This window comes from Rhipicephalus sanguineus, chromosome 10 (assembly GCF_013339695.2).
Source record: "Rhipicephalus sanguineus isolate Rsan-2018 chromosome 10, BIME_Rsan_1.4, whole genome shotgun sequence".
NCBI classification, from domain to species: Eukaryota; Metazoa; Arthropoda; class Arachnida; order Ixodida; family Ixodidae; genus Rhipicephalus; species Rhipicephalus sanguineus.
Window position 1 is genome coordinate 819,046 of NC_051185.1, and position 23,452 is coordinate 842,497.

At 52.3% G+C, this 23,452-nt stretch overlaps 2 protein-coding genes across 5 annotated transcripts in view; both read right to left on the minus strand.

Annotated features, from left to right (window-relative positions):
- Window positions 1-23,452, minus strand: part of LOC119372691 (stromal membrane-associated protein 1) — a 224,849-nt gene that overhangs the window by 102,481 nt on the left and 98,916 nt on the right. The gene's annotated exons all lie outside the window — the stretch shown is intronic.
- On the minus strand, window positions 888-3,140 carry LOC119372690 (uncharacterized protein K02A2.6-like). Its single transcript, XM_037643134.2, has 2 exons — window positions 1,926-3,140; window positions 888-1,813 (listed from the first exon to the last, which is right to left on the minus strand). The coding sequence occupies exons 1-2, from the start codon at window positions 2,357-2,359 to the stop codon at window positions 1,060-1,062; spliced, it is 1,188 nt and encodes a 395-aa protein (XP_037499062.2). The 5' UTR covers window positions 2,360-3,140; the 3' UTR covers window positions 888-1,059.

Consider the following 23,452-nt stretch of genomic DNA (forward strand, 5'->3'; position numbering starts at 1 on the left):
CCTGTAAACAGAATTAAGCTGCATCTTTGCACTGAGCGTTTATATTGGCCTTGCATGCGACACGCCGTGATTGCTTAGCAGGCTGAAGCGTTGCGCTGCTAAGATCGTGGTCATGGGTTCGATTCACGCATACGGCAGCTGCATTTCGATGGGAGCGAAATGCAGTAACAAGGCGTACTTAGATTTACGTACACGTTAAAGAACCCCAGGTGGCCGAAATTAATCCGAAGTCACCCACCACGGCGTGCCTCGTAATAATGTCATGCGTTCGGCACATAACATAAAGCCTTGCATGCGCATGAGCCGCGGGTAATATACAGTTGCCGCTTTGGAAACGAGCCGAAAAAAGAACCAAGGCGGCAATTAAATTTTCGATCGCTTCGCGAATTCAGATGCACTTATCATAGGGCACAAATCTCGGCATAATCATAAACATGCGCGATCCCAGTGGGTATTGTACAGTACCAGGGGCGTAGCCAGAAATTTTTTTCGGGGGGGATGGGTCCAACCATACTTTATGTATGTTCGTGCGTGCGTTTGTAAGTAAGCGTGTACATATACGCAAGCAAAACTGAAAATTTTCGGGAAGGGTTTGAAGCCCCCCCCCCCCTCCCCCCCCCCCCCCCCCCCCCCCGCCCCGGCTACGCCCCTGTATAGTATGATGCTGGCCAAGCGAGCTGTCGAAACAACCAAAGTGACATTCGAATAAGCGAACACGGCACGTGATCAGGCGTCGATATTATTCGAAATGAAACACGCCTCTGCAAAAAACATGCATGGTCGAAGTGGGCATGAAATATGTCGTGTTCCAGGGCTTCCGGGTATGAAGACGCCGACAGTATTCAAACATGCTTTATTCGCATGCCAGCAACATAGCGATGACCAAGAGTGCCGAAGGAAAAGTGCCCCCGCCCCACCGCGCGCCAAGCGCTTTTATTCACATCGTGGGCGAGGGTGTTGCGATATGGGCCGCGTGACAGAGTATCGCACAAGCACACGTGTACAGATATGCGACATCCCCCCACACTTATTTGGATCCCCAAGCATTGTCCAAAAAGTTCACGGCACAAAGCGATCAGGTGGGCGACGCTGTCTCTGCGGGTAGCGACGTTCGCTAGGAGCGTTTGAAGTGTCCGCCGGTTCACTTTGTGCGGTGGGCGAGCTGTCGACGTCATGTGATGAGTCGCAGGCCGGGACCTGTGCGGGAACTTCTTGCTGCCTTTCACTGAAGGGTAGTTCAAACTCCGTGGCGATGCCGGTGTTATCGTTGCGGATGTGATTTTGGTGACGCACCCACTGGAACACACCACGTGGAGTCACTACACTTAACCGATATGACACTGGTCCCGTACGGGCAAGAACTGTTGCACACAGCCACTTTGGTCCCGATCGGAAATTGCGCACACGAACGGCATCACCAACAGCGATGACGTTGTCACGACACGGGTGACGCCTTGTCTGGTCGAACTGGCGCTGGCGCACTCTGTTCTCGACCGCTGGTCGTATGAGGTCTAGTCTGGTCCGCAGGCATCTCCCCAGGAGCAAAGTGGAAGGGGCCTCCCCTGTCGTAGCATGAGGCGTATTACGATACGTCAGAAGGAAGTCGGCTAACTCCTCACTGGCGCTCCTCGGACTGGTCTTGCGGAGCGCTGACTTCAAAGTCTGAACAAAACGTTCAGCCAGTCCGTTGCTACTTGGGTGATACGGTGCGGTTCTTACGTGCCGAATGCCCCTGTGCTTGAGGTAGGCTTGGAACTCTGCAGAAATGAACTGGCTTCCGTTGTCGGACACGAGTGTTTCTGGAAATCCAAATCTGCAGAAAAGTTCATGAATGCAAGCAATGGTTGCCTCTGATGTAGTGGTTGTCATGGGACATACTTCTGGCCACTTGGAATGGGCGTCGACTACTACTAAGTAGGATATACCTTTTATTGGACCTGCAAAGTCCATGTGTAGGCGTTGCCAAGGACGCGTCGGCCAGGACCATGGATGGAGCGGCGCTTTCACTGGCAAACTGCGTGTCTCTGCGCATGCGTGACAAGAGCCGACACATCTCTCTATGTCCTGATCGATATTTGGCCACCACACAGCTTCTTGCAAGCTCTTTGGTGCGCACCACTCCCGGATGCCCCTCATGTAATTCATCTAGGACAAATTTACGGAATTTTTGTGGTAACACCACACGCATTCCCAGCATGACACAACCTTGATATAAAGAAAGCTCTAGTTTCCTGCAGAAAAAAGGTTTCAGGTTCGCAGATACGTTAGCAGGCCAGCCTGACAAGATGTACTGCACTACTTGACGGAACACTGGATCCCGTGCAGTTTCCTCTGCGATCTGTTTACTGCAGACGGGCATGCTGTCTAAATGCAAAACCAGAAAATTTTCTGTTGCCCCGTCTGTTCCCGGTTGCTGGATTGGAAGGCGCGATACGCAATCAGCGTCCACGTTCTGCGCTGAAGGGTGATACTGCAAAGAAAAAGAATATGCAGAAAGCGTGACTGCCCAGCGTTGCAGTCTGGCAGCTGCGATGGCAGGAATGCCTGTTTTGGGGCCAAAGATCGTCTCAAGTGGCTTGTGATCCGTGAGCAACACAAACTTCCGTCCGTAAACATAGTAATGGAACTTCTTGACTCCAAAAACAAGCGCTAATGCTTCTTTCTCCAATTGACTGTAACCTTGTTCAGCTTTTGTTAACGTTCGTGAAGCATAGGCTATTGGATGAACTTGGCCTTGAAAAACGTGTGACAAAACTGCACCTATTCCGTAGGAAGAAGCATCGCATGACAACTGCAATGGCAAACTGGGATCATAGTGAATCAGAATAGGCTTTGACGACAGCAGTTTTTTTACTTGCGCAAACGCACTTTGACAAGCGGCGTTCCATTGCCAAGGTTCGTCCTTACTCAAGAGCTTGTTCAAAGGAAAGAGTATGGATGAGAGATTCGGAACAAACTTTCCATAGTAATTTATGAGTCCTAACACTGACTGCAGCTGCTGTTTGTCTGTTGGAGCTGGTGCATTTGCAATTGCGACCAACTTTTCATCCGTCAGGCGAACACAGTCTTTTGTGATGACGTGACCCAAGTACTGCAGTTCATTGCGAAAAAAATCGCATTTCGAAGGTTTGACGCGAAATCCGCGTTCTGATAGCCGCTTCAGCACAGCTTCTAGGTTGAGCAAGTGTTCTGCTTCTGTGTGGCCCGTGATCAGTATGTCATCGAGATAACAAGTTACGCCGTTTAGTCCTTTCAGCGCATTATCCATAATACGCTGAAATATTGCGGGAGCCGATGAAATGCCAAACGGTAGGCGGTTGACCAGAAACAGACCCTTGTGCGTATTCAGCGTAAGGTATTCTTTGGATTCGTCGTCCATTTCGACCTGCTGATACGCTCTACTTAGGTCAACCTTTGAAAAATGTTGTCCGCCTGCCAGCGCGGCAAATAGCTCGTCCGCTTTCGGTAGCGGATACCTTTCGATGTCCAGTATCGGGTTTAGCGTGACTTTGTAATCACCGCACAGTCTGACTGAACCATCGCGTTTAACAACTGGTACGACCGGCGTTGCGTACAGGCTTGTGGTCACGGGTGTAATAATCCCTAGCTCTTGCAGCTTCGACAATTCCTGCTCGACAGCAGTTTTTAGAGCGAAAGGCACGCTTCTTGCTTTGAAAAATCTTGGCTTCGCGTCACCCCTTAAGAAAAGAGTAGCCTTTTCTCCCTTTACTGTGCCGAGTTCGTCCTTGAACAGGTCCTGATAGCGGTTTAGCAAGGACTCTAGTTTAGGCGATCTCTCAGAGCCATTTGTGTTTCCCACCTGCATGTGGTGAAGACCTTGTATTTGCGTCCAGTCCAGCTTGAGGTGTTGTAGCCAAGTGCGCCCCAGCAGCGGCTGGCCGTCCTGGCGGAGCACGTACAAAGGCAACTGTTGGCGCTGCGCGTTGTACTGGACTGCAACAAATGCTACTCCGCAGGGCTTCACGGGTTCATTTGTATAGGTTCTCAAGGTGAGACTTGTCCTGCGCAAATTAGCTCTGGGAAAAAGAGAACGGAACTGTGAGACAGACATAACGGATACAGCAGCCCCTGTATCAAGTTCCATATTCACTGGTACGCCGTCAATAGCGACCTCGACCATGATTGGTTTTTGTCTTGCGTCTGCAGCAGGTTTTACACTCTTCAAATTGGTGCGTGGCAGTGACAAGGTACTAACATGCCGTTTATTTTTACTTTTCGATTCTTTTAGCTCTTTGCTCCGGCAAGCACTCTTGATGTGGCCCTTTTTGTTGCAATGAAAACATTTGGCATTCGCATACGGACAAGAGCTGGCGGTGTGTTTCACCGATCCGCAGCGATAACAAGAGGTAGAAGCTTCCCCAGTGCTTTTAACTTTGTGCACTTGAAATTCCTGCTGTGCTGTTGAGCGCGTAGCAGATGCGCTTTGAATCGCAGCTTCAATGGCTATCACACGATCAACTGCTGTCTGAAACTTTAACTGATTGTCTTCTGCAAATAAACTTCGTTGTATGTCAGCCCGAAGCAAACCACAAACAAATCTGTCCCTTAACGCTTGATCAAGAAAAGTACCGAACTCACAAGTTTGCGCGAGTCTACGCAGCTCTGCGGCATACTGAGTAATAATCTCTTGCGGCAGTTGTGAGCGGCGATGAAATGTGGCTCTTTCGCCGATAATGGACAGTTTAGGAACAAAGTGGTTTCGCAGTAAGCTTAGAAGTTCTTCAAAAGACTTCTTAGCGGGAGTCTCAGGAGACGTTAACGACTTCAACAATGCGTATGTCTTCGGTCCTACTAGGCTTATCAAGGTATCAGCCTTCTGGTCCTCCGAGACTTTGTTAGCCCGCAAAAATGCTTGGAGCCATTCTTCATAACTAGCCCAATCTGCTGAAGATTCATCGAAGGGTTCTACTTGCCCCAAGTGCGCCGACATCGTTTCGCTGACTTGTCTTCTTGTGGCAGTCCACCAGGGTCCCAAGAACTTCGTTGCCAAGAACTATGTCGTGTTCCAGGGCTTCCGGGTATGAAGACGCCGACAGTATTCAAACATGCTTTATTCGCATGCCAGCAACATAGCGATGACCAAGAGTGCCGAAGGAAAAGTGCCCCCGCCCCACCGCGCGCCAAGCGCTTTTATTCACATCGTGGGCGAGGGTGTTGCGATATGGGCCGCGTGACAGAGTATCGCACAAGCACACGTGTACAGATATGCGACAAAATATTTATTTTTTTGCGCGTATCATTATGCTGTCAAAGGGAGCTCTAAAAAAATCCAAGGTGGCATTACACTTGCGATCCGACATTGTTGTCATCCGATGCAAACCTCGGCAAAAGTGAAACTCCCACGAAACTGAACACTGCGCATTGCGATGCAGCCAGTGACTCAACAGGGCAGATGTAAATTTATGCTCTTCACACTAAGCTCATGATAAATTTAAAGCCGCACGACGAACTTGGCATCCAAGCAATCGAAATGTTATCAATAGAAAACGCACGCGAAAGCGTGCTGGATGTTTGCTGATAGCTCCGAGTAAACAGGACTGCCGCAACAAATGTGCGTTTTACCGGTAACATATTTATAGAACCCGCGCAGTCACCTCCCAATTCATGTCAAAGAAATGTGCCCGTTCAGCATCGGCACGCACGTAGCGCTCGCACAAACAGCACCGTCCTTGACGACCTGCTCGGGCCCGCAAAGCTGGTCGATCAACCGTCCTCCTCTGGTGAGATTCGCACCGTCAAGACGTTTTTTTCCATCTCTGCTATCTTTCTAAACCTTCAGAGCAAGCGACACGTGAAGCTGCACGTGCAAGGCGAGCAGAGAACAGCATGTCCAGGGTGCCTGAACGTGCGGAGACAGCGCAGTCAAAAGGCAGGTGCCAGAAGAGGAGCGACCGGTTTTTGCAAGAAAGGCGGCGAAACGCGTGCGACACAGCGCCCCCTGGCCGAGCTTGGGAGGCCTATGTGCGTGGCCACGGTGCCCGATGTTTCGAAGTACGTCACGCTCGATTGCAAGTACAAAGAGTTGTCCCGCGGTGGTCTTCGTCATAAGCTCCGAGGTGCTGATAAGAAGAACCTCTAACAGCGGGTCCAACGAGTCAACATTATTACAGTCGCATGTCTGCGATGTTCCACGCACGTCTGCGATGGTCGCGACGAGTGCGGCGCGCTATCGTAACCTCATTATTGAGCTTCCGCTCGCAGCTGCCAGACTAAAACGTTAGTTATCGTCGACCCATGAACACAGAACGAGTGCGAACGCGTCTCGACCTTGCGACGCACAAGCAGCAGACGACGATCCCAAAGTGAGCATCACGGCAGAAGCAGCCAATCAGAGGCCTTGAATTGAACTTCAAACATGTGCTTTTTGTACGCTTGTTACTGAATGGAGGAGCTAGCTGAAACGGAGAACTTGAACACTGAGAAATGCTCTTGACGACGAGCCCAAAATGGTGGCGCCCAGTTGCGCCGTTCCTAAGCAATAATTTTGAAAAACGCTGTTTTTTTTTTTGCTATTTCCGCAATTTACGCCAAGTCAGCAGACGCAAAAAATTTTTTACAGCACTTCTACATAGTTTTCAGTGAAGATATTTTGGAATCAGATAGAAAATGGGCTACAGAAACTGAAAATGCGATTTTCCAAAAATCTTTTTTTTTTGGTCCCCCGTTAAAATAAGACCATGTTTGTGACTCGTACTTCTCTCCGGTTATAACAGACCCATTCAGCGTTTACATAAAAGTCTGTTGTAACAGTACTTGAATTTTACATACTGCCTTTACGACAGACCAAAATCCAAAGGGCGACACGTGTGTCAGCACAGCATCGTTATCTCCTAGAAAGGAAGAAATCAGTTTCTTAAACGATGCACCTTAAGTTCACGTGTACCTAGTTGCTTGTATTTTGTTAATGACGAGTCACCATTGTGAGGAGTATCTTTAATCTTTTTTGAAACTTCTCGTTAATGTCTTTTCATGACGATGGGATCTGCGCATGTGCTAGGAGGCTTGCTTTTCTATATATTGCCTTGCCACAATAAAATTTGTGCGCATCGTGTGTCATTCTTTACTTGTCCCCATTTTTTAAGGGCTGTTTTTATCCTTTTTACGTTTAATTATTACATGAGCCATGTTGCTGAGAACGCCGTCGAAACAGTTCAGAATGCTCATTTTGACTTTCAGGAGTTTGTTCTGCAAGCAATTGCTATCAACAGCGCTCCCATGTGAATTTAACATTACCGTTTGTGACGCGGTGGTTGATCGGACCAGCAGTTCATGCCAATCAGGGTATACAGCCGCATAATCCCAGAAGACTCTTGAGAAGAAATCATTACATAATCCAAGTACACTAACATTTCAGCATTTTTGGAAACCATTTTGTGTGTGGCAGTATTATTTTGTTTAATGTTGTGGATATATTAAGCGATTCTTTATGACAGACAGATTCATCTAAAGTCTCCTGTAGCAGGAAGCGCAACTTTGTCAAGTCACCTAGATAATCGGCCGAGGCAGACATAATTTGGACGACAAACCGCAGAGTAGTCAGAGAATTGAAGACGTCCTAATTTTATTTGTAATTCTTCGGGACACATGTTCTACCCGTGAAGTGTGTGCCAAGTTGTAAAGAAGTGAGAACCATTAGCGTAAATGTTTCTTTAGCACAGATTTCTTGGAGTGCGCAGTGAAAGCAACGAATGTCTTGCTCCTTGCAACGAATATCTTCCGTTCGGATGGGAGTTTGCCCATTATACGCTATATTATTCAGACTTTCTGCAGCTTACTTAACTTTTGCTAGTAATGAAATATCCACCTTCTACCTTGGGAGACTTGCATTGCAAGAAAGCAGTAAGCACCACGATATTGAGAAAGAGTGGATACACGGCGGGCGCTGAAAAAGGCGTTCCTCGGCCATGGAGCCAGCGAGTCCTTGCTGTGACGTCACATCGCCGCAACTGCAGCGCCGCCATTGTTCGTTCTCGGGATATCGCACGAAAACGTCAGAGTGGACAACCCAGCACCCAGCCGGCAAAGAAGAAAGGAGAGCACGGTGGCACAAGGCGCGTGCTCGCAGTGATCGGGCCAGGTTGACAGCAGTTTCCGGGCTCCTGGGGCGAACGAGACAGTTCTACCGAGCGAGACGTGCATGGCAAGGTGTGGAGAACTGCGGAGCCAGGCTAGGTCGAGGCTGTCGGAGGTTCCAAGGTTCCAGGTGTCAGTGCTTGAGACACTGGCTCAAATAAGGGTCGCCGATCCCTGAGCTGCCATACTTGATCTGTGCCGTGTGGTGTTCGACGAGGACCACCGGTTCTTGGGATGCCACACCAGAGCTGTGCTGCGCAGCGTTCCAGCATGGCACAAATGTTGCTGTGCTAGACATGGTTCTCAAGTACAACCGCCGCATGTGGGTAGTGAACAGCGTCGAAAATGGGAGTCGAGGCCATGCTAGTTCAGGCATCTCTTTCTAGGTCTTGCTTTGCACTGAAATAGTCTTTTACGGCCCACTGTTGAAGTCCGTATAGGCATAATAGACCCTCTACTTCTAGCCTTCGCTGAAAACCACAAATCTTTGGGCGACCGTGTCATGGCCCCTTTAACGTATGGAACCGGAGGTAACACAAAGGTAAACACGCTCGCCGAGGATGCCGAGGCACTTAGGGAAGCTACAGTCCAGCGATTCCCAAAGGAGACAGCGGACCAGAAGGAAACACATGCTTACCTAGTGCCGTCCGAGGAGAGAGAGACTTTGTCCCGGTGCGCACATGTCTCATTCAAGCCGAATCTCGCGGCTTCGAGACCGCGCACAGCGCCACCATGAGAACCGATGCGTGGCGAAAGATGGCGCTACTTGCCGTCACGAGAGAGTGGGAAAGGGGAGGGATTAGCAGAACGGCAAAATGCCCGCGCAGAGGCCTCGGGTGTGTCTCGGATCCCCACAATGTTCACAGTGATGCTACTGAGGACTTCTGACTTGGAGCAATTTTTGGAGCAGCAAAATTTCCATCTTGGAGCACATTGGAACAGCAAAAATTTCCATCTTGGAGCACATTGAAGCAGATAATTTTGCATCTGGGAGCACTCTGGAGCAGCTAATTTTACATCTTGGAGTGCACTAGAGAAGCAAATTGCATTACCATTCAAGCACATGAATAATTATTATGGGGCTCTTAAGAAGAGCTAGAAATATTTCCATTCAATGCAAATCTCTTGGAAAAAATCATCTCAGGAGAACTCCATATTTTACTCGGTAATGCAAAAATAAGGGCTCATGCAGCTGAGTGTTCCGGATTAATCTCTTCGGTGATTATTTTCGACACTAGCAAGTAAACAATACCGGATCAATAAAATTGTACTTTTTGAAATAAAACTCAAGATACATCTGTGGTTATCAGCAGACGTTGTAGACAAACGCCGTGACATACTATAGTGCCTCAATGCTAATGAGTCACAATGTCCTCAATGTACTCCCCTAAGACGACTCCAAGGCGAAAGGCAGGTTCTTTTTTCTTCTCGATCGATGTGTTGATCCACCCCCTCCCTCTTTGCATGCTTTAATTCTGCACCTCACCTGGTTTTGCACTGCCTCCATGATCGGCGCACCGATCACGGAAGCAGTGCAAAGCGACGATGTCATGTGATGACGTCATCAGGTGACATTACGATACATGACGCCATGATAATGTCACTAGTTCTCACGATCTATGACGTCGTGATGACGTCACAAGTTTTGACAACCTATGACGTCATGATGACGCCATCACATGATTATTTTTTGCATCAATCGATTGAGCCGCCGACAGTCAATTTTCGTGTTTGATGAAGCATAAATCTAAGGCTTTCGCATTAATATTGCGTACTGAACGTTAACACCCTGGCCGTTAACAACCTAGCCTTATATACCAAACTGTCCTCCATCATGTCACCACTGTGCCGTGCGCGAAACAGCTTCGCTTATAATCCACTTCACAGAGTGGAATGGCTCCTGAATTTTTAAAAATTTTTATTGCGATAGCAGTTATATGAACACTCTCGGCGGGTTTTTACAGTCGCCGTTGCCGTACTTTTCCGTATAAAGTCCAAATTGATAACATCACCCCGCGCATTCTACACGCGGGTAAAAGCTCGTGAGCGCTGGCAACGAACGCGGCTGAAGCGGAGATTAAACGAGCCGGCTGTTTCTGTCGCACGGAGAGCGCATGCGATAACATCTTCCCGCGAGCGGGCTTGCCGTCGACTGCTCATCAAACAGAGTGGAAACGTCTCTCTTTGATGAGCCCGCCCTCTTTCATAAGGAGCATGAAGGGACGCCGTGGGAAGGGTGGGGGAACTGCATCGCTCGAAGGGCGCAGTCGCTGGCACTATCTTGAGGCATCAGGAGATGGCTCGTAAACCTGCTGTGCTCTTATCGCCTACTTCGCGTTTAGAGAACTCTAATAGTAATAATAACTGAGGTTTAACGTCCCAAAACCAGGATATGATTATGAGAGACGCCGTAGTGGAAGGCTCCGGAAATTTCGACCACCTGGGATTCTTTAACGTGCACTTAAATCTAAGTACACGGGCCTCAAACATTTTCGCCTCCATCGAAAATGCAGCCGCCGCGGCCGGGATTCGATCCTGCGACCTTCGGGTCAGCAGTCGAGCACCATAACCACTAGACCACCGTGGCAGGGCGCGATCAGAGACCTCACAGTACGAAAACCGCTTCGGTTTCTGGAGCAGCCATATTCCCTTAAACCAGCGTTTTGTTGATTTACGCGAGATCGGATCCAAAAGAGTTAGCTGCCAGCCTTACTTCGTATAACAATACAATTTGTTGGTATCACGCGAAACTGGTTTTTTTTTTTAACCGTCAGCTATTGACCCTGGAAAGCGAGTGGCGGACGTGTGACATGGCGTAGCCGCTTCACAGTGGGCCGTCAGCGATGGGCCCGCTATTGAAAGCTGTGCATATTAAAACGCAATTGCGGCTGCTCCAACCAGGAGGCGTGTTGTTATTAATGAGATGAGATTTTATTGCGATAAGAATTATATGACACTCTCGACGGGTTTTTGCCGTCATGTCCCGTATAAAGTCCAAATTGATAGCATCCCCCCTCCCGCACATCATATGTTCTACCGTGAGTAAAAGTGTGCGAGTGGGGTCGACGAATGCGTCTGAAGCAGAGATAAAATGAGCCGTCCCATTTCCGTCGCTCGGAGGGTGCATGCGCAACATCACCCCGCTTGGGAGGCCTGCCGTCTAACCAGAGAGGAGGAAACCCCCAGCATGCCCGTCTTGCACGAGCATGAAAAGACGAGAAGGGGGAGGGGGTGTCGCTCGAAGAGCAATTTTTAACTTTGATTCGAACCCCCGTATTCATTAACGCTCCTTCACTTGAACTTGACTTGCCACCGCCTTCAACGAGTTTCGAACGCGCTGCCTTTAGGCTGTGCCAAGGCAGCGCAAACGCGTTTCAAACGCGCTGCCCAAGGCAGTGGGAAGTCAAGTTCAAGTCGAGCAGCGTTTCTGAATATGGGGGTAAGGGTGGAAGGAAGGGGGCGGATCACCGTCGAGAGCAGTCGCACCTCACTTCGGCTCAGCCAATTTTCGGCCATCGCGCCAGTCCTTTCGACCCTATCCGAATAATTTCTTCACAGGTGGCTGGAGCACATTACCTGGATTCTTTCGACACCCAATTTATCACGAAACTCGCCCGGGGTGGCCCGGGAGAGCTTTCGAAAGCTTCTGACCACGCCGTGCAACGACCTAGGCCTGTTAGGCTTAGCTCGAGTGCGGCCACCTGCATACCAGCTCACTGACGGAGTGACCGCCCGGCCGCCCGCCGCCCATCTCCTAGCTGTCCACCGCTATAGAGTACCCTGTCGAAAAACAGGAAGTGTCCCTCGAGGAACTCTCGGACCAATCCTGGCAGTCGCCAGGCCTCCATGCCCAAGAGACACGCCGAGCAGCCTTGCGTCTTGCCGCCGCCATAGCCAAGCCCACCGCACGCCGACTTCCCAGTTGTCGTCATCGCCGCCATCGAATCGGGCAAGTGCCTCGCCTCCACATCCCCACTGCCGCGCTTCACTTCCTCGTCTCCCAGCTGACATGATTCACGTCGTAGGCCACCCAAAAAGCCCCGTAGAACATACAAGCTACAGCCTTGGCACTTGTACACCCGCCTTGCTGCAAGCAGCAAGCCTGCAAGATTTCCCGCCCACATCTCGCAACATGGTGCGGATTCACCCTGTCAACAACATCTTTACTCTAAGCGTCGTGGACTCGACTCGTGCCCAAGCCTACCTGCGCACCACCTACCTCACGGTCTCCGGCAACACCTTCACCGTCCACCTCTACGTCCCACCCCCAGACGATGCCCTAAGGGGCATACTCTACCACGCCTTTGACGACTTCACAGACCAAGCAATCCTTGATGACCTCCAGGCAAGCAATCCTACCCTCACTGTTGTGGGTGGTCGCCGAATGGGCAAGTCCCCTCACATATTGGTCACCCTCATGGACACAAAGCTACCACGGTGGATCTTCTACCATAGTGTCCAGCTCCGTCTCCTTCAGTTCCGCAACAAGGTGGAAGCCTGCTTCAACTGCCGCTCGACTGGCCATCGGACCGACGTGTGCCCCAAGCCGCGGCAGGAGCGGTGCCATCGCTGCGGCGCCGCTCACCCCCCATCGCCAGAAGGATCGCCACCCACTTGCACTCCCCGCTGCATCGTCTGCAACGGGCATCACTCCATGTACAGCTCCAACTGCAAACACCCCTACGTGCAGCACGCTCAACGTCTAAAGGCCCTGGTACCTGACCCTCGCCCCTCGACACCTGATGCGCCCCCGGCGGCCGCGCGCTCTCCCCAGCAAGCTGCATGTGGTCCCTCACCACCCCCACCTCGCAAGTCGGTCACTGCCATTCCGCCCCTCGTACCAGCGGTGCCTAAACCCGCCTCTTAGCCCACGCATTCGACACAGCCCCACAGCACCTCCGGCTCGCCCTCGGAGCCGCAAGTCGTTGCACTGCAGCAATAAAACGCCTCCCTCCGACAACAGCTCACTGCCCAAAGCGCTCAAATTGCGGCTCAGAAGACCAAGATTGATACCCTCCAAGCGCAACAGCAAGCTCTTGAAGAAAAGCTGGAAACAGCTATCACCCAGCCATCCTTTCTGCCCTTGCCCATCGACTCCTCCTCAGACATGGACATTCAGACCCCCGAAAGATGCACTAGCAAGCACCGCAGACCCAACACCCCCTTCAATCTCTTCACCTTTCTGAAGAGGTACAGGTAGCCATCAACACGGCCCTGGTGGATCTTGAAAAACGGTTGGATAGCTGCTTCAACTCCGTCCACCAGCTTCTCACTGCACAACACGAAAGCTCTAAACTCCCTGCGCACAGACTTCGGCGCCTATCCTCCCGCCTCGTCCTTACAATCTCTCCAATCAACAGTCTATACCCTGCAAACTGACATACTAGAAAGCATCCGAGCCAAGCCACCCCTCCATGCCCTCATCACCTTCTCCTCCACCGCCTGACCCTCGCAAACACCAGCCGAGGCGTCACCTTCCGCTGTTAATAATGGCTGACCGATCAGTCATCACAGTTTGGCAGTGGAACTGCCGTGGTTTTCGTCCAAAGCCTAACCACCTCCTTCTCCACCTTCAACAACTAGACGCCTCGGCCGCCCCTTATACAATCGTACCACAGGAAAGTCACGCCAACGTTTCCCTCTCGAGTTTGGTCGCCTACAACCAAGCAGCTCACCATCCTCTGCCCTATCCCATCACGACCGTCCTCACCACGCGGACGGTCGCCGTCAATCGAGCTGATCTACCCTTCCCTGAAGTCCACCACGTCTTTTTCGAGATACTACCTCAACACTGTGAACAGCCCTCTCTCTTTCTCCTCAACGTCTACAACCCCCCGCGCACCACTCAAAATGCGTCGCCTCTCGCCCTGCTCCGTGCCGCTGCAGCAAGAGTAGCGAAATCCCCCCTTCTCATTCTCAACGACTTCAACGTCAAGCGTCCTAACTGGGGCTACCCCAAGGCCGATGGGCCCGGAAGGATGCTGTGGGAGCTCGCTGTCACCGATCTCGGAGGCGTGTGCGCTGGAGATAGATTGAGAAGGCGCAGGTAGGCACAGCAAACATAATTTAATTACACACAAGAAAAACTATAAGAAAACACTCAAAATAACTAACAGAGAAAATCTTATAACCACAAAAATATGCGAAAGTTAACAAACACACTTCTCAGTACTTTGAGACCTACGACTAGCGTCGCCACTAGAGTGTCTGGCCACGTAGGCCTCGCCGTCGAGTCGTAGTCTGGATGGAACACGCTTACTTGGTTCCGTCAAGCTCCATGAGTCCCGCCTCCGTGGGGTTGGATCCGCAGTCGATGTATCCGACGATCCTCTTCAATTGTCGCTCCGATACGTGTTGGTTAGCCACGCTGCCGTAAGCCGCTTCCCGGTCGCTGACGTGGCCAGGCGTCGCTGCCGCTTAGGCCTAAGTACGAGCTCGGCCCCTGCTGTACATGATGACGTGGCGTCCCGGGGATTGTTGCTGGCTGAAGCTTGAAGGGGGACTGCTGCTGGTGCGTCCGGAATTGCCGCAAGGTGCTGCAGCACCTCCGAGGAGCCTCGCCCGAGCGTCGTCGAGGTCAACGGCCACGCCACGGAGTGCCAGCGTCACGGCCTCCCGTATCGAACGTTCGCTGCCTTCCCGTTGACAGAACGTAGCTGCCAATGCGACCTTCTTCTTCAGTAGCCACGCAAACAATGCCAGCTCATCGAACTGCTGCCTTCGTTTACGGCTCGTGTCACGCGCATCGCGCCGTGTGCTACCCTGCACGCGCTCGTGCCTTTTCCGCGTGCTTCTCCTCCTACTTCGTCGTCTTCGTCGTCCATACGTCCTCTCCTTACTCATGACACTCGCTCAAGACCTCAACCTTTCTCTGCTCACCGACTGCACGCAACCAATGCACATCGGCAACAGTGTGCCACGACACCACCCCGGACCTCAGCTTCTGCCGCAGCGTGCGCGACGCGCGCTGGTCCAACACGCATCAGTCCCTCGGCAGTGACCACTATGTTGTCACCATTCAAGTCCGCACCTCCCCGTGCAAGCCGCGTCCACACACGGCCTGCCATACAGATTGGGACGCGTTCCGAGAACGCCAGCTGCACTCCGCCGCCTCCAACATCGACGACCTCTCGACGTGGATCGACCAGCTGCTAGCGGACCTCAAAGCGGTCACCGCCTCGATCCCCACTACGGAGGACAATCCAGCAATCGACTCCCGTCTTGCCCACCTGTGGGCCGCTTGCATGGACCTAAACAGCGCCTCCTCTATTTTTCAGTGCCTGGGCGAACGCTCTCCTCAGGCCGTCGCGCACGTGCTCCGTGTCCGCTCGCCGCTGTCGCATGGTGGCGCTGTGCAAGTAGACTACGGGAAGCTGGTGCTGAAGGGCCGCGCGTATCACGAAGCTCACAAATTCGTGTTTGCATCCGAGTTTAATTGCATTTGTGCTTCTTGCAGGCTTTCACAGGTACATGGGGATGGAAAGAAGCACGAACATAACCACGCTGTTTTCATCACGCTCTAACCGTGGTGGCAATAAAAAGATGCCAGAGCCGTTGTTTAAAACCCGAAGATTTCATAGAATATAAGAAGCGGCGCCTTAAGAAGGATGCAGTATCGTCACTCTTTGCAGACTACCATTCACGTTCGCAGCCCAAGGTAACAACTGAACCAAGCATGGCAAGTATCCCTAAGCGTGACCGTGCTGCGTCCGAACAGTCAACGGATGCATGTAGTACCAGTAGCAACGCTGCCTCGCGATCGCCACCATGTGCATGCAGCGCTGACGTTAGGTCCCGAAGCTGAAGAATCGGAGCCCATGGACACCACATGCGCTACCAGCGAAACAACTGACAATCATTATGTACAGTGTCACAATAAATGAGTACACGAGGCTGAGCAAGCTGCTCTATGCGACAAAAGCGTCCAGGTCGACAGCCATTTGGCTTCTACTTTTCTCACTACCGAAAAGGGCAAATGGAAGAGAAAAGAAAGAGAGCTGAGGAGCCAGATACTGAGGCTACAACAATCCGTCGACAAATACAAAGACGAGCTCAAGCAACTGACAACAGGCCGCGCCATTTTTCACGCTTTTCACATTGGCTCAAGTAGAGAGTCGGCACCACGACTTTATACTTGAACGACAGCGTCTGTTCACATACATCGGTCAGTGTTGCAAGAAGCGCGCGGCATATGTAGATGTTTTAGGGGCGAAGCTCCTTAAGGCGTGGGTCGGTCGTCCCCGATGTATGTAGTTGTAGTAGTAGGTAGCCACCTCTAGTTTAGTTCTTGGAGTGTTCACTAGATGGCGGTACTTGTAGTTGATGAAAAGATGCGAGATGTTATAAAACTAGATGGCGGTACTTGTAGTTGATGATGAAAGATGCGAGATATAATAGGAATGATGTCACATATGGCGCGTGTCATTGGTGGAAGGCAATCGTTCGGCGACGTATGCTGGGGGCGCGGTGTAATAAAACCCGTTCGCTGTTGGCGCGCGCTCGGAGTCGCCGGATGGACAAGGCTGCAGAGCGGCGAGCGCGCAAGGCGGCGGCAGTGCGCGCTCGCAGACAGAATCCCGATGTGCGAGCCCGCGAGGAACATTTACTCAAGTGTTTCACTTTTAATTGTGGGGCGAATTGCACGGAAGAGTTTCACGGTTTACCGATGATTCTGTCACAGATCTCGGAGGCGTGTTCGTTGGAGATAGATTGAGAAGGCGCAGGTAGGCACCGCAAATATAATTTAATTGCACACAAGAAAAACTATAAGAAAAACACTCAAAACAACTAACAATGAAAATATTACAAACACTTAGAGCAATATGCGAAAATAAACAAACATAATTCTCAGTACTTCTACACCTCCGACTCGCGTCGCTACTAGAGTCTGTCTGGCCACTTAGGCCTCGCCAATGGAACACTCTTACTTGGTTCCGTTACACGCCGTAAGTCCAGCCTCCGTTGTGCTGGTTCCCCAGTCGATGTCGCCGACGATCCTCTGTCGTCCCGATGAACTGTCGTCCCGATGCATAGCAGACTGCGAAGCTGCCGTAAGCCTTTTCCCAGTCGCTGACGTGGCAAGGCGTCTATGTTGCTTAGGCCTAAGTACGAGCTCGGCCCCTGCTGTACCCGATGACGTGGCGTCCCGGGGATTGTTGCTGGCTGAAGCTTGAAGGGGGACTGCTGCTGGTGCGTCCGGAATTGCTGCAAGGTGCTGCAGCACCTCCGAGGAGCCTCGCCCGAGCGTCGTCGAGGTCAACGGCCACGCCACGGAGTGCCAGCGTCACGGCCTCCAGAATCGAACGTCCGCTGCCTTCCCGTTGACAGAACGTAGCTGCCAATGCGACCTTCTTCTCCAGTAGCCACGCAGACAATGCCAGCTCATCGAACTGCTGCCTTCGTTTACGGCTCGTGTCACGTGCATCGCGCCGTGTGCTACCCTGCACGCGCTCGTGCCTGTTCCGCGTGCTTCTCCTCCTACTTCGTCGTCTTCGTCGTCCATACGTCCTCTCCTTATTCATGACATAGGCCCCTTTTTTTGAAAGTTTTTTTTTTCTAAAAAAAAAACTCTACTCTTCTTTCTTTTGTTGTAATGCCCATCTTCTTGTCAACTCACAGGCCTTTCCACTTGACACTCCACTTGACACTTCATTGAGTGACGCCCGGTCGCTATTTCCCTCTCCCGTCATGCTGTATAACATACGTTGACATGGGAGAGAGACGTGGGGGGGGGGGGGGGGCGAAGAATTTTACTGAGACCCCGAAGAAATGGATCATGCGCTTATGGGCTTCCTTGGCAACCAATACAAGTGCACTTGCGAGGAACCCACTACGCTATAAATCATTGTAATTTTACTGAGACCCCGAGGAAGTGGATCATGCTCTTATGGGCTTCCTTGGCAACCAATACAAGTGCACTTGCGAGGGACCCACTATGCTATAAATCATTTTAATTTTTGAGAAGTATGGCAGCAGGCACTGTGCCATTTTTCGTCATTCTACGGAAAGCGTTGGTACCTGCTAAACGCATGTAAGGCATTATGCGCACATTGTTGATGCTGTGCCTGATGACGATGAAGAATTATGGCAGAGCCCTTTGTAATGGGTTGGAAGCATTGAACAACCTACTCGTTGCGCAATTCGCATTGTGTGACGCCTGGTTACAGAACTCGCGTTGTGCGACGCTTGGTGCTTATTTTACTCTTCTACCACGCTATATTGCATGTGCTAATGTGGTTCCTTCCCGACATGAAGCCTGCATAGGACCTTTTTGCAAAGCAGTTTCAAGCACCGGCATGGCTCAGAGGTTGAATACTGAGCTCCCACGCAGAGGGCCTAGGTTCGAACCACGTTCCATCCTGGAATTTTTTTCTTATTTCGTTTTTTCTTATTTCGAGCGATACTGGTTATGGACACCGGCGGCGGCGGACAACTACGGTGCCAAAAACGGCCGGTGAAATGATCTCATAACAGCTTTCGCTGTAAAACCGACTCTCAGTCAAGTGAACGTAACGGTGAGAAAACAATTTTCCGCACATCACTGGCATGCGCTCTCTGGTACCGGGCTAGCAGACGACACGCGAGCATCTCGATCAAATAGCCGCGAAAGATACATGCCTTTGAAATTGGCTGGTTTGCAGAGAACGACAAGGGCTTCATGATTCCAGGTTTGCAAGTTTTCATTATACTTTAAACAACGCGAATAGAGCCGAAAACTGAACCATACAGCAGCTTCGAATGCAGCCACGGCATTCGTTTCCGCGAGCAACGACGCCACGGCGGGACTAGTACGGTGGCGGTGCCCGGCGGCTAAAAGCCGCACCAACGCCGACGGTCCGTTCCCATTGCACTCCACTCTTTTGCCCAGGCACAGAAAAATAGAGGAGGCACTGACCTAACCAACCATTGGCGTAAGCAACGTCACAACTGTCGCTTACGCCACCGCATCGTCATCTTGATCGTACGATCGAGGAACACACCACCGTGCTTGCCCGCCAACAGTGGGAACAGCTTTGCTCGGCGCTCTCCGGTCAGATGGGCTGCAAGCAAACCTGGCATCTCCTCCGCCACCTCCTAGACCCTGCATCCGCCAAGTCAGTCACTTGGCAACAATCAGAACGAGTGATCCGGGCCTACCCGTGCGACACTTCGTTGCTCATGGCAGACCTTGCTGCCAAATACTTCCAGCTTCTACCTCCTGGCACACCTTCTCACCCTCTCACGTCCTACTCCGGCGCCCCCAAACCAGAACTGCACGCCGATATCACGGAAGCGGAGGTCTACGTGGCATTACTTAAGCTCCGCACCACTTCCGCCTCCGGTCCAGATCGCATCTCTAACAACCTCCTCCAAAACCTATACGTTCCTTCGGTCGCTACCCCTACTTCCTTCCTCAATGAGTGCTGGTCCTCCGGCAACCTTCCTCAGTCATGGAAACACGCTCGCGTGGCTTTCATCCCCATGCCGGGCAAGAAACTCACAATTGAGAATCTTAGGCCCATCTCACTGACTTCGTGCGTCGGCAAGCTTCTAGAACATGTCGTTCTCGCTCGCTTGCAAACGTACACAGAGGCTAACCATCTCCTTCCCCACACCATGCTTGGCTTCTGCCCCCATCTTTCCATGCAAAATGCCCTCTTGCAACTCCAACATGACCTCCTCGACCCATCCACATTCTCAGACGCTAAGGCTCTCCTTAGCCTCGACCTTTACAAGGAGTTTGACCATGTCTCCCGTTTGGCAATCCTTGCTGAACTTGATGCCCTCAACCCCGGCACTCGCACTTACAACTACATTCGCGCGTTCCTCACCGCCCGCACGGCTGAATCATCATAGGAGACCTCCAGTCTCCCACGTACAAGCTTGGCCCTCGTGGCACCGCTCAGGGTGCTGTATTGTCGCCTTTTCTGTTCAACCTTGTCCTCCACTCGCTTCCTGGCAAGCTGGACCATATCCCCGGTCTCAGACACACCCTGTACGTGGACAACATCGCTCTCCGGGTGACGTCGGGTTCTGACGGCCACATCGAGCAGACGCTGCAACACGCAACCGACGTCGTCACGTCCCACGTGCACGCGGCCGGTCTCTTGGTGGCGAACTCGGCCCTGCTTCTCATGCGACCTCCCTGACCGGCGTCGCTATAAATCTCCTCAACCCACCATCACGGCTCCCGCCAACTCCACTCCCGTCCCAGTCGTTTCCCATCTCCACGTGCTCGGGCTGATACTACAGTCCAACCGTCATAACACACACACCATCGACAAGCTCTCGCTCTCAGTGCAGCAGACCGCGCGTATGCTCGCCCATTCTGTGCGCGGCGTACGGGCATGTGAGAACACGATCTGCTCCGCCTTGTCAACGCTTTCGTTGTTTCCCGCCTCACGTACGGCCTTCCTTATACTCGCTGCCTCAAATTGGAACGTGACAAAATTGACGTTCTCATCCGCCTGTCACGTATCTCGGGAACGCTTGCAATATGTGATGGAGTTGGGAGAGAGAGAGAGGCGGGAGACCGTGGCGTCACGGCAAACACACTTTATCGAACACAGCACTGAAACAACAAAATTAACACACTCAAAATTTACAATCAGAAGAAACATATGAACACGTGCTAAGCTGTACAAACGAAGCTAACAACCCCCTTTAACCTCAACCCAGCACTACTAGCACGAAAGTCTGGCCACTATGGCGTCTCAGTCTCACTACGCGAATCGAACGTTCTTACTTCGTGTGTGTTTGTCGCCTCGATTCAGTGCCAAAGTAGACGTTCGGCCCTGTCGTTGCAGCTACTGTCAACGTCTTAGGGTCGTCGTCGTCAATCCGCCGCTTTGCTGGTCATCCTCGTTGCCGATTCTACGGCCCTTTGTCGAGAACATTGGTCTCGCCCAGGTAGGCCTAACTCTTGTCTCCCCTTGGTGCCACCGGGTCAAACTGCCGATGTGGCTCTCCAGTGATTGTCAGTGGGTCGCCGTCGTCTTGCTGAGCTGCGGTAGTGTCGTAGGTGCCCTGCGACCTGCTGTGATGAGGCTGCTGCAAGCTCAGGGAGCCTCACTTGGATGACACTAAGGTCGACGGCCACCCTCCCGAGCCTCTCGTGCCGCTGCCCCCAGAACGGGGCCCTGCTGCTCTCGTCGCGGGTGCAACGCTGGCTTGCACCATCTTGCTCCTCGACAACTCCACCGAAAAATGACTGCTTCTTCCTCTGGGGTTCTGCCCCTCAGTTCGGGTCGCGTGGCACGCGCCTTTCCCCGGCAAATGGCGTGCGTGGACGTGGCGGGGGTGCACACCATCGGGTACTTTTCCATTCCCCGCACACCATCAACGCATTCCGCCATCCGGCACGCGCCCCGTGCCCCTTTACTCATGACACCGCCGGGCATACAAGACTGCCCTTGGCCTTCCCTCCAACGCATCTACAGATTGTCTTCTCCACCTGGGTGTACACAACACCCTCGACGAGTTGATTGAAGCTCACCGCTCTCCGCTCAGGTGCAACGCCTTTACCGTTCGCCGACCGGTCACCACATCCTTTCCTCCATCGGCCACGACACCTCCTCCCACCCACCGGATCTGGTCTCACTACCTCATGCTGTTCGAGTGGCCTTCACTATCAAGCAGCTACCCAAGAATATGCTTGCGGGCCACTCCGACGGTCGCCGCCAAGCCCGTGCGGCTATGCTTCACGCCAAGTACGCCGACCACCCGGCAGTCGTCTACGTGGATGCAGCCCGATACGACTCACCCAGGGACGCCTTCGTAGTCGTTTCCGTGTCGCCCTCCTCAGCACCGTCTGGGCCGGCTATGACGGCCGGCACCGTTCGAACACCCTACGCCGTCGAGGTGGAAGAGACGGCCATCACTTTGGCTGCGACATTGGCCAACGCTGGAGTCATACTCAGCGACTCCAAACAAGCCATCTCCAATTTCGCGCGAGGTCTCGTCTCGCCTGCCACCCTACGACTCCACCGCCCGCTACTGCTGCAAGATGAGCAGCGCCACATTGAACTGATCTGGGTCCCCACCCACTCGGGTCACCCCGGCAACGAGACAGCTGACCAACACGCACGAGGACTCGTCGACCGAGCGGTGGGCCCCTCAGAGTCGGACACCCCGATGCCGGAGCCCCTGGTCACCTACCACGACATCACCCAACGCTATCGCCTCGAGCGATACGCCTATCCACTCCCTCACTGCAGTCTTCCCAAGCGGTCTGAGATCGCCTGGCGACACCTTCAGACCCGCACTTTTCCGTGCCCCCAAGTGCTTCCATATATCCACCCAGGTGTCATCAGTCCGCGCTGCTGCTTCTGCGGTGGCGTTACCACGCTGAACCACATCCTCTGGGGCTGCCCGGACGATCCTCCAGCCGCCAACTTCATTCGCTCATCCCCGACCGAGGAACAATGGGAGGCCCTTCTCTCCAGCAACGACAGAGACATCCAGACGGGGGTCCTGGGACGAGCTGAAGACGTCACCGAAAAACACAGCCTGGCAGCCTACGTGGCTTAGGCTCCCTTACCCTCGCCCCTTCAAGGGGCCCTGCAACACTTTTCGAGCATGCTCAAAAAGCGCTGCCGATCAGTAGTCGAGGCTCCCGAGAACACGCGAGCCAAATATTACAGCGATGCGCACGGCCTGGAATTTACAATAAATTCTCAAAGTCAGCTGAAAATCGCTCCCTCTTCTCTCGACAAATGATGTATTAGTCCACAAAATATGACGCGATTGTCGGCAGTTCCACCATTGGCTGATGTTATAATCACGATAACACCCTCATTATTACTTTCGTTGTTAATTTTGAGTTCAATAAGTAGATAATATGTATGTTTATATTCTGTTATCCAGTTAAAAACACCGAACAAACAATATTAGCACTTCCGGTCTCACCGACAGCTCGTCTGCTCGTAGTTGCGTGGTTCCGTTTTCTTCACCATGCGCAGTGCCGAAAACGTGAATATTTCTGTGCTTTTGACCATCGCCGGTTGCCGTTGAGAGTGGCAGCCGTTCGAATGTTGCCTCGTCAGCTGAGAACTGCATCGTCGGCACGTTCTCACGACCGACCGAGGCACGGGCGCAGCGCGTCTCCGATAACAATGCTGGCGTCCGGTAATGGCGGCGCTTCGGGGTCGTCTGCCAGTGCCGTCTTACGAGGCGGTGTATCGGAGTATGGGCCGAAACCGATCTCAGCTGTCATTCGTTCCAAACGAGCGCGCAGGCTTGCTTCCATGGTTGGCAGAGCGATGAAAACACTACGGTGTTCGAGGTGCACACCCAACATTACCAAACCGACACGCAGTTTTCAAGCACGCGCGATACACAGTGCGATCGGCTCCGCTCGACGAGAACGACGCAAGCCGAC

Excerpts from the sequence above, each read along its gene's own strand:
- LOC119372690 (XM_037643134.2), bottom strand. The coding sequence starts at position 2,359 with ATGCCCGTCTGCAGTAAACAGATCGCAGAGGAAACTGCACGGGATCCA. Across the intron at positions 1,814-1,925 it reads CTTTGCAGGTCCAATAAAAG|ATTTGGATTTCCAGAAACAC; the intron begins GTATATCCTACT and ends ACTTTTCTGCAG.